We start from the raw sequence: 12,303 nt of genomic DNA on the forward strand, positions 1-12,303 counted from the left end.
ACCCGGAAGTGATATCAAGATTCAAAAAAATTACAGTATTCAAAACAGGCAAACTTGGTGCAGAGGAGGAATTTGGACACCACAAGAGTACCTGTCAAGTAAAAAAAATAAAACTTTTTTTAAATGTATGAAAATATCGGCCCATATCGGCCGATACCCATACACGAAGACCAAAATATCGGTATCGGCAATAAAAAAACTATATCGGTCGATCCCTACCACGTAGGTCTCAGCATAGGGTGACAAGGTTACCAGTGCCAGCACACAGCCACCAACAAACCATGTTGCTAATTGGCTTTATACACCTATAATCAAACTTTTCTCTATGTGTACTGAGTCATTAGGGTTGATTTACTAAAACTGGAGAGTGCAAAATATGTTGCAGCTGTGCATGGTAACCAGTCAGTTTCTAACTGCAGCTTGTTCAATTAAGCTTTGCCAAAAAAAAAAAAAACTGGAAGCAGATTGGTTTCTTTACAGAGCTGCACCAGATTTTGCAGTCTCCAATATTAGTAAATCAACCCAATAGTGTGCGAACTCTTTTTTTCAGCCCCTCTATTCTTGTGTGGCTCTTATGTCTGGTGTTATTAATGCCAAACTAAGGTTATCAAGTTGACTGGTGTGGGAGGGGGATCTGGTGGCACAAAACATTTCCTCGGGGGACAGAGGGCATATGCACTCACCGGCCACTTTATTAGGTACGCCTGTTCATTTGCTTGGTAACACAAATTGCTAATCAGCTAATCACATGGAAGCAACTCAATGAATTTAGGCATCTAGATGTGATGAAGGTGACTTCAGTTCAAACTGAGCACCAGAATGGGGAAGAAAGGGGATTTAAGTGACTTTGAACATGGCATGGTTGTTGGTGCCAGATGGGCTGATCTGAGTATTTCAAAAACTGCTGATCTACTGGGATTTTCACACACAGCCATCCCTAGGGTTTACAGAGAATGGTCCAAAAAAGAGGGGAATGGGCAGACTGGTTCGAGATGATAGAAAGGCAAAAGTAACTCAGATAACCACTCGTTATAACCGGTATGCAGAATACCATCTCTTAACGCACAACACATGTGTAGCACCCTCCTAGATAGGTGCTAGGAAGAAAACATAGTCTGCTCCATCTGCTTATCAGGGGATCCTGATCAGTAGTTCTGCCTGTTGCAACTGTCCATGTGTGATTCATCTGGTCTGAGGGAGTGTCCCCACTGCATCCAATAGGGGAGCCTGTTGGACAGTGGAGGAAACCCAGCCAGTGACTCACAGGTTTTGTAACTATCCCAGTGGGCTGGAACAAACAGTGGTGCATCCTGGAATATGTTATAAAAGCCAAGGGCACATGTGACAGGGTGTCTTTGGGTGGGAAGCCAAGTCCCCGGAGGTGGGTGACGGCTGTCTCTCCTCCTGTCGGTTGAGGAAGGTAGAAGAGGGTAACGAGTTGGACAATACTATATCCTTGGGGGACTGAACGGTTGGATTGCTTGGGATATTAGAATCCCTAGAAACAATAGGAGATGTTTTTTCTATGGTAGTATTGCAATGGTATTTTGAGATAGTCCTCTCTCGATTTAATACTAAATTGGAACCACCAACAGTTGTCCTAGGAAGCCCTGTATGATTGTGTTTGCCTTTTTGTTTCAAAGTTCTATATTTGTACCTCCTTATATGTCCAAATTCAAAATTGGGAACTGGTTTTAAACTCATTAGCAATACAATATTAAGTGCAGATAGCCTAGGGCATATGTTAGAATTCAACTTGGACCATTTCCATGAGAAGACTCTCCCTGATAATCATTTAGGTCTCTCCTTAGTTTGTCCACTTTCATATTATTTAATGGAATTCTCAAACCTTTTTATTTTCACTATTAAAATAAGAAGCCCCTTGTAAAAACAATTGAGATGTAACAAAACTCTCTATGTCCCTCGCAAGGGACGAAAGTTTTATGTGGTAGAACTCTAATTTTTCTTTTCCCTCCGCTGGATTATAAACTTAACCCGTTCTAAGATAGAAAGAGTTGCTCACATTCCTTGTTTTTTTTTTTTTTTTACTTTTTGGCACTAAAGCATTTTATTTGATGTGGCACCCTACATGAAAGCATTATCACAAACGCCCCCCACCTATCTACCTTTTCTGTGTATAGATTATACTTTTTTTTAAAGATTTTTATTGAGTCTCATTTAAATTTAACACACAATAATAAGAAAAAGAAAATTCTTCCGTATTACAAACTCATATTATCCCCCTGAGTCCTCCCTCCCTCAACCCCTTCTTCCCTCAACCCCTTCTCCCCACCCCCCTTTTTTTTTAGATTTTAGTCTAAGAGCCCGTTCACACTACTCCGACTTGGGACACGACTTGTGTGCCCTCAAGTCCCCCCAAGTCTCTTGTCATCACAAATTCAATGTAAATGAATGAGAGCCGTCTTAATATGCACTACTGAAGTCGCTCCGACTTCAGAAAAGGTTCCTGTACTACTTCAAGGCGACCTCTATCCGACTTGTGCACATAGACTTCAATGGAAGTCGCCTCTAAGTTGGATCCTTATCTATTTTCAAGCAACTTGTTATCAGACTTTCCAGGAAGAAGAAAAAGATTAGCCAGGCATTCCCCACAGACAAAGTCGCCTATCATTTAAGTCTCTTCAAAGTAGTGCACAAGTCTCTTCCAAGTCTCTAAACAAGTCTCTTCAAAGTCACGCTAAAAAGTCGCTCCTTCATTGGGCGAATTTCTGGTCGCAGTAATGTGAACTGGCTCTTAATCACAGTGTTTAGTGATTCTCAGATCTGGAGGTGTAGTATTAAGTTCTAAATATTGTTTTAGGGAAAAAAAGTCCCATCACTGATTATTGGCAGCATTAGCATGATCTTCTATAAGGAGAAACAACTTACGTATATGATGCACAGTAATCTTAATGCATGGGGCATGGGGATATACCTGTACCCAAGACCGACTGATTAAAGTCGACATTGGGATTATGATGTAATACTGGAAATGAAGAAACAAATTCTGTAGAACTGTTAAGGCAACTATTATAAATATTTTGAAAAAAATCCATATAAAATATTGCAGTTAAAAAAAAAAAAGTATATAAATGTAATTTTGGTCTTTAATGTGAAAAACTGAAGAATAAATACAAATTTTAGCTAAACAAATTACATTAGAGGCAGCAACACATAACTCCCAATCATAGGCAACATAGCAAATCAAAGGAGCAAGTTGACAATCTTCCTTACTTTCCTCCATGGGAACTGATCCATAGTTTGCAAACTCTCATTTTCAGCCCAGTATGCCTTGTTTGGCTGTTTTGTCTGGTGTTTTTGGTTTTATACTAAGGTTAATTGACTGTTATAGGAGGAGGGGGGGTGGCAAAAAACAGTTTGCCTGGGACACAGGGACTATATATCCACATTTAGCTATTTTTTCAAAGGGCACTTTTCAAAGGTCACAGCTTACTATAAAGCAAAGGCAAAACTTGTGGTGCGCCTAAATACAATTTGTAGGTCATCAATAGAGCATGGCAAGACTATAAAAAAAAAACAGTCATACAGTCTGTGTGAAGATGCAATGATAAGTCCAAAAGTAATATTCAGTGCAAAAAAAGTCCAAAAAATATAGAGTTAGATCAGTTTTCAATAAGGATAGTGCTGGTGTCTTGCGTTCAAGGGGTTAAATGCATCCTGCTGCTCCTAATAGGTGATCAAGGAAGATCCCACAAGCACAGGCAATATGTAGTTAGAAGAATAGGGAGCAGAGATGCATCAGTAGAAAGGAAATTTAAAAGAGAAATAAAACAATGCAGCCACTTACATGTGGAAACAGATGGTGTGGCATGTAGCTGTTTGTAACAAAGCACATTCCGCAGATCGAGTGAAACAGCAAGCCGTCTATGCAGTCCAAGCTCCCTCTGATATGACAAGAGAGGAGAGCCTCACGGCATACAGACTGAGCTGAAGCACTTGAGAAACTCACAGCTGTCAGTGGAATAGCAGGAGGGGCGGCAGACAACATTTTCGGGCACACAGCCACTTTCTCAAGTCTAATGGCAGCTCTATACTTAAAACTATGTATACCCTACTGTAAACAAAGGCAGAAAATTGGGTTGTGAATGTATAATTTGAATAGACTGTGGCAACATATATACAGTAAATATTTTAAAAAAATTAAAAACTACAAATACCAGCAATCATAAACTTTAAAAAAAAACTGAAAATATACTAATATAAAGTAAAGGGCACAGGTATGGGCACACATTTCACACTAAGCTATGCCAACCTCACAATGGAGTATTGGCTGTCCCACAGTATTTGGAACAAAAACCAATTTTTACTTTATTTTTTATTTGTTTGTATTGGCTGTTATATAGATGACATAGTGATCATTTGGGATGGTCCTCCTTCCTCAGTCATACAATTTATCAAGCATTGTAAAGAAAATGATCTAGGGCATTCCTTCACATATGTAGTGGTTTCCGAGTCATTAGTCTTTTTAGATTTTAAATTGAGCTGGAGCTGAGATATTATAATTTCTAACAACCATTTTAAACCAACTGTAGGGGTAGGTTTGGGGTACAGAGTTGAACAGAGAGGACTATGGAGTGCAGAGGTTAGCAAGGGTGGGGTTTGTGGAGCAGAGGTTAGTAGAGGAGAGGTTTGGCATACAGAGGTTAGCAGAGTGGGGAGCTAGGGTACAGAGGTTAGTAGGGGGATTTAGGATGCAAAGGTGTACTGAGAGGGGATAAATAAGGTTTCAGAGATTAGCAAAAAAGCAGGCAAGGGTTGGGGTCTGTGTCCCTGTTACAACGGGGGTCAGTGTAGAAATCCTGCCTTACATTGGTTGTCAGTGTAAATTCCCCCTTGCATTGGTGGTCATTGTAAATTTCCCCTTACGTTGGTAGTCAATGTAGAAATCCCCCCTTAAGTTGTTTGCCAGTGTAAATTCCTCCTTACAGGGTAGAAACCCCCCTTTATACTGGTGGTTGGTGAAAAATCCTGTTACATTGGTGGTCAGTGTAAATTCCCCATTACATTGGTAGTCAGTGTAAGATCCTCCACTACATAAAGTACATGCAAAAGATTTCCAGCTTTGCTCTACATGATTCTGAATTTTCCACGGTGTAATTCTTCCTAAACAATTTTATTACACAGGTTTTTTTACCACCTACAAAAACCTACAACCCATCAGCAATCACAACAGATGTTGCAGTACTCGGCAGAATTGTCATTGTCAAATTATGTTTTCTAGATATTTAATGCCAAATGTGTCTGAAGTGTGTGTTTTTTATCACTGTATTGTTGGATTGCCATACTTTAAATAGATTGTACAGACTAAGGCTAGCCATACACATGAAAATTTCTCTTGATCAGCCCTGAAAGAGGAAAATCACTCGACTCCCCTATCCACAGATGGAGGAATCTTCTCTGAAGGCTATTGTTATTTAGAAGTCGAAGTTTTCCATGATACTAGGGATCAACACTAAGTGAGGACCCCATTACAGTATTGAGAGTTGTAATAACCTCTGACAAATATAGTTTGAGTTTGGGGCAGCACCACAGAAGATGTATCAGGTTCCCTTGGGGTTGGTTACATTTGCTACAACAGGGATCTTGGGGCAAACATAGGGATCTTGGGGCAAACATAAATAATTTCTACTAATGAACAATATCTTCTTAGATTTCTTTCTGTCCTTATTATGATGCATCTTTCTGCACACACAGTGTTTTAGAATTTAGTTGTACAATAGGCTAAGGATTAGCCTTTATAGCTATGCCCATTTTAAATTAATGTGCCACGCCTAATTGGCTTGCTGGATGCACAACACTAGAAGGCATCTCTGGAATTTTGTGGGAAATGTTGGCAAATTTCAGTTGCCAAAAACTCCTAGGTTCGCATACAGAGCCCCCAACAGCAGAATTCCCCCTATTTAACTAAATACCAGACACAAACATACCATTAAAGGAGAGGGGTTCTTTTTTAATAATACAGTGGGTATGTTTCAGTGCAAAAAGATTGAATGTCTTTTATTTATGCATTTGTACAACATGGAAAGAAAACTTTCTCCCATGGTACGAAAACATATAACTCTCCAGGTTCCATAACTGCTTGACAGAATTTGTGGTATATTGTCTACAATGCCCCTGCGGCTTGCTGTATATGGGTCACACTACCAGAACATTACGTGCACGATTTGGTGAACACCGCAGATTTACTGTGCAGGACAACATAGAACATAGCGTACTCAGACATTTTGTGGAAAAGCATTGTCTTGGATCTCATTGTACGCTTGATGCGCAAGTAACTCCATTGCGCTAATAAGTGCACTTTTGGATATTATTATATGTCAAGGGCAATTATTCCTGTTGTGCTAAAATGCACAGTTCTCAGCTCTTTTGTAAAAGGTAATGGAGCGTGATCAGCAGTACCCAGTAATACAGACACACAGGCTGTTATCATATTGGATGCTCGACAGAATGTCCTGCCTAAAACCATTGAGCTCTGTTTATTTATGGGACAACACAGGAATAACAGCAGGAAGTGATGGCTATACATCAGCCAATCAGTTCCAAATGTACAGTCACATGACATAAGTTACTCACATAGAATCAGCCAATGACACACCTGTAAACATTCAAATATACAATAGAAAGGGGGAGTACGCGATCGTGAATGAGCAGAACAGCGTGCACGGCTTCCCCCCATTGGTGTATGGAAATTCGCACACTGTAGTTAACAATGAAACCCACGTGCGGAATTTGCGCCTAACACTACACAATAAAACCAGCGCATAGAACCGTGAACGCTGCTCTGATAAAACTCGTGCAGGCATTCCCGCCACTACTACTGGCGTGAATCCCACTCAGCAAGGCTCAGAGAACAATGCCTAATAGGATTATACTACTATTCCCATAGACGTGAGGCTAGCTGCAGGGAAAGAGTCATGCTTTTTCCACTATGGTGATCAGGCACAGTAGAAAGACATGAGCATGTATCCCTTCATAAAGGCAGGTAGATATTAAAACTATATTGACTTCACAGAGCAAACATATACCCGCCGAGCGAACCAAATCTGCACATTACACAGGGGCCCCCCCACTGGTGGTCATATCCTTGCTGCTTTAACCTTGAATTTCACACCGTAATACACATAGATCTCTACCGGCAAACAGACCCGCGCATAGTGCATGGGGTGTTCACAGGCGGATATGTCTATGTAGAGCAAATGCTTCTACACATCTAAGGGAAGGTTTTCACCACCAGTAGTCTTTCCTCATGCCAGTTCGCCCGCACACGCTCAAATGAGCATATTGGAAGCAAAGCGACAACAGGAGCCATAATGACAAGCTGAATAAAACACATCCTGAAAAATGTCCACACTAGTCCTAATAAAATTTCTACAACAGCATTGAAAATACACAGAGGATCTCAGAGCTTGGGTCATTGAGGCGATTCCAGCAAGTTTTTCCCCTGCTGAGAGATTTAACCACTTGCCGACCGCCGCAAGTAAATATACTGCGGCGGTCAGCCCCTCACAGGCAAAGTGACGTATATAAAAGTCACTAGCCTGTGAGGCTCTGGGGAGCGAGCGCGCACCGCCGGAGGCACGCTCCCACGCGGTCACGGACCCCCCCCCCCCGCGCGTGTGACCGGCGGACCCGATGTCCGCCGGTCACTCGGCGATCGTCGCTGCAGAGGGAGAAAGGCAGGCGGCTAGTGTAAACAAGCCACCTGTCATTCTCCCCTGTGTAGAAACAGTGATCATATGGTTCTACTATGTAGGACCATTGATCATTGTTCCTACAGCTCAAGCCACAGCCAATCACAGTTAGAATCCCGCCCATAGGGACACACACCACCCCTCCCTCTCAAAAAAAGTTAACCCCTTCACTGCCAGTGTAATTTTACAGTAACAGTGCATATGTATAGCACTGATTACTGTAGAAATGTCACTGGTAACCCCAAAAGTGTCAAAAAAGTCAGTCAAGGGTCTGATCTGTCCGCCGCAATGTCGCAGTCCCGCAAAAAAAATTGCAGATCGCCGCCATTATGCGTTAAAAAAAAAACAACAAAAATGACAAAAATCATTCCCTTTGTTAGTAAACGCGATAACTTTTGCACAAACCAATCAAAATACGCTTTTTGCGATTTTTTTTACCAAACATATGTAGCATAAAACAAATTGGCCGAAAATGTTAAAAAATGTTGATTTTTACATTTTTTGGGGGGGGGGGAATTTCATATAAAAAAATGTGAAAAATATTGTTATTTTTGCAAAATTTACGCTCTTTTTTTGTTTATAGTGCATGATCAAAAAATCGCACAGGTGATCAAATACCACCAAAAGAAAGCTCTGTTTGTGGAAAAAAAGGTCATCAAATTAGTTTAGGTACAGCGTCGCACGACTCCGCAATTGTCCGTTAAAGTCACGCAGTGCCAAATCGCAAAATATGCCCTGGTCAGGAAGGGGGTAAAATCTTCCGGGGCTTAAGTGGTTAAATGGTTGTGTGGGAAAGAAATGTATTAGATCTTTACCATAATTCCTCATCAACTTCCGGTCTAAAGGAAGCAATCCAAATTAATAAACAAAGCGCAAAAGACCACTAAAAAGCGCTAAACAGGACCGTTGGAGTAAAGTGCAGATGCCATGGCAAGTACATCCACTGAAGAGTGATCCAGTGACACCTGTAAGTATGATAAAAGCAAAAAAAGGTTTATTAAAACTAGTTCAAATGGCAATAGCCATAGTAATAGCTAAAAAGCAACCATAGTTGGCAATCACTAAACAATTTTAGTTTAGTGATTGCCAACCATGGCTGCTTTTCATCTATTGCTTGCCATTTGAACTAGTTTTAATAAACCTATTTTTGCTTTTATCATATTTACTGGTGTCACTGGATCACTCTTCAGTGGATGTACTTGCCATCTACACTTTACACCAATGGTCCTATTTAGCGCTTTTTAGTTGTCTTTTGCACTCTGCTTGTTTTTAGCACTGATCCTGGTGCTTATTCCCCCCACCCCCACATAGCTGCATTATGGACCCCAGCACATCACCGGTTGCCACCATGGAAGAAGTTTCACCTTGGTTCTTTTAGCATCAGACTTTGTTTGTTTTATAATCTAAATTGATACCATCATATAACATTTAGATTACTAGAACCGGAATATTGAATTCTTGCCAGTTTTAATGGCCCATGATTTTATAATGATTTCTTGGTTATAGTTATGCTTCTTCTTGTTTTATTTTAGTTCAGCGCTACTCCCCATAGGAGCCACTGGTAAAGACGGGTTTTTATCTGTTCTTTGCCACCCACTCTGTAGACCTCTGCCCTACTGACAAACCTAGATTCTGGTTCCTTTGACCCTTTAACTAGGAGATTAAACATCTACATAAATTCCTCAACACACTATATCCAACTGTTATCATGAGATAACAAGAGGCATTACTATAGTGCTTGATGCTTATAGAGTGAATATGCAGAAGAACTATTAATAGTGTAATATCAAAATATCAAGTGGAAGAACAAAATTTGTGGGACTTTAAATGAGGTATGTCATTTAATTGATGTCAAAAATATTTTCTCATAAAAATATCAAGTGCAATAGTGCAATCAGAATATACCAAAGTGCTTGTGCATAAAAGTGAATATGCAAAAAACTATGTTGGCAGAAATAACAAAAATGTCCAATAAATGAATCTCTGAAGACGTCAGCGTGCTTACGAAACGAGTAAGATGGAATGCAGGTAGTGAGGTCACGAGGGGGCCGAGTGGAATGCAAACCGGAAGGCACACGCTTTACCGCGATCCACTCTAGCATTAGCCCCTTCTGTCCCACCTCCAATCCCCCCTTGTCCCAACCCTGAACAAGACCACTAAGTTTCAAAAGAGTGAACTCTTTACTCTTAGAGCTTGGCTCTATACTGCATGAAACTAAATGGGATCAAATTCTTGCAACAAAGAACACTGATGAAAAGTTGTAGTGTATTTAGAACATATTAAACAACGGCAAACGTTGAAAAAATATGGTTTTGTTGGGTTGAGACACATAACACAATAAATGCCCAAATTGAGGTGGGAGATGGTAATAATTAACACAGCTCAGACTTTGAGACTTTCTATACAGCATTTATTAGAGAAGAAAATAACAATATAGGCAAAGTATATTGACATAGTACAACAGAAAATTGAACACACTGGTACCATTCAAAGCACGGTGAATGAGGGTTAGGTAGATACAGCTATATCTATTATACTGCACATGAGCTAACTATAGTGATCGCTCAATACTATGTATACCAACTATGTTAATGTGAGATGGCAATCCGTGTATCATTATTCTGTACTGACTTATTATGTGTATAGATTTATATGGCAATAAAAGCCTTTAAAAAAGACATTTGACAGTGCATTCCATTAATAAATATAAAAGAACAGTTAAACTTGGATTGGTAAATGCTAATGTAAACATACATATAAACAAAAAAACTGTCCCTTAACCACTTGACCTGCTGAAGGTTCTACCCCCTTCATGACCAGAGCATTTTTTGCTTTTTGCTTCTTTAACTGACAATGGCTCGGTCATGCACTGCTGTACGCAAATTAAATTTATATAATTTTTTCACACACATAGAGCTTTCTTTTGGTCATATTTATTCACTGCTGGGTTTTTATTATATAAATTAAAAAAGACTGACATTTTTGAAAAAAAAAAACCCTACATTTTCTACTTTTTTGTTATAAAACATATCCAATACAAATGTATTTTTAAAAATCGAATTTCTTATAAATTTAGGCCAAAATGTGTTCTGCTAAATGTCTTTCGTAAGAAAAGATCCTAGTAATAATTGGTTTGTGTGAAAGTTATAGCCTCTACAAACTATGGTATATATATTGGAATTTACAAAGCTATAGACGCTATACTGTAATGGCAGTGATCAGCAACTTATAGTGGAACTGTGATAGGGTGTAGGGCAATCTGGCACTAACAGACACTATTTGGGAGGATCACTAACTGACACTGACTTTGCTAGTGATACTAATACAGTGATCAGTGATAAAAACTGAACACTGACACTGTACTAATGACAGGGCCAGCTTGGCTCAAACAAACTATGTCCCTTACTAACTAGTGAGGTCGCAGGATGTGCAGCATAAACTGTACGTAGCTGCAGCTACATACAGCATACTGCACTGTGTTCCAGGTTTGAGCCGAGACCTTTCTGTCTCATATCCGGAACACAGTAGAGTCTATCACAGCGGCGCTTAGCCATTTACTGAAAGCCGTGTATTCTATCAATGAATACAAAGCTTCCTCTGATTGGCCGAAACGCTTCAGTGGGCACGCTGACACGCACATGCTGAATGACCCGGTACTTTTGAAATGTTTTACTGCTTGATTTTACCTGCTTTTTGGAAGTATGTTTGCAAATAAATTTTAAAAGTTATTGAACATACTGCACTACGAAATCTCCTCTGTTCTTCTTGGTTTACATCTGAGTTGCAAGCTGGAGACTTATATCGGAATACATCATCCCTGTGGATTGGTCTAAACTGTATTTGGGACTGAGTTTCCATCCCGTTGATCCTCTGCCTACACTTGCTACGTGCTTTTTGTCATCTTCGTTTTGGTAAGGAGATTGAGAGATCCCAGGTTGGTGGTGTGTGCTATCAGATACACTGAAGGTGGTGGATGATTCCAGGGCCGGGAAAAGGGCGCAGTGGTTTATTGCAGGGATGGGCGCGCCTTGAACCCAACCCTAAGGGAAGGGGGGGCGCAGTTTGGTATCTTTGCCCTGGGCGCTGGGTTACCTTGTCCCAGCACTGGATGATTCCTTCTATCAAGAATTGCTTATGAACTTTTTTACTTTATTTATGCTTTTGTCTATGCATTTTTAGCTGGCTGCTTGAACCCCCTTTTCTTTGAACTTTCAAGGTTCTTATAAGGGTTTTTTTTCACCTGTTCAGCGCAGATATTTTTATATATTTTATTACATATACAGAGTAAACCTTTAGATTAGATTTGTAGGAGAGGAGGGGTGGTGAAAAACAATCTCAGTATCAGCGAAAAAATGAATGAATGGATCTGCAGCTGCCAATCCGTTCATTCTTTTCTATAATCACAAATTGCTATGATCTCTCTGCTTCCTCTGCTGTAGGGGTAAAGGGAGAGACCAAACATGTAAATAATTGCATGGGATCACCGTGATTGGCCAAAGAATGTTTTTGTACTCAGTAATTAGTGGGTAAGACAGTCACATATCCCTAATTTATACAGTGCTGTTTATAATTGGCACTGGGTAAAAAAAC

At 40.1% G+C, this 12,303-nt stretch overlaps 1 protein-coding gene across 1 annotated transcript in view; it reads right to left on the reverse strand.

Moving 5' to 3' along the window:
* Positions 1-3,927, reverse strand: part of LOC309567347 (C3a anaphylatoxin chemotactic receptor-like) — a gene marked incomplete at its 3' end in the record, with an annotated part of 122,129 nt that extends 118,202 nt beyond the window's left edge. The window contains exon 1 of the mRNA XM_082272762.1: positions 3,809-3,927. Within this exon, the coding sequence (XP_082128888.1) occupies positions 3,809-3,856 (48 nt within the window). The 5' untranslated portion in view covers positions 3,857-3,927. The remainder of the gene's footprint in view (positions 1-3,808) is intronic.
* Positions 3,928-12,303: the final 8,376 nt, after the last annotated feature.

Source organism: Pelophylax lessonae (assembly GCF_965119305.1).
Source record: "Pelophylax lessonae genome assembly, chromosome: 11".
In the NCBI taxonomy this organism is placed as follows: Eukaryota; Metazoa; Chordata; class Amphibia; order Anura; family Ranidae; genus Pelophylax; species Pelophylax lessonae.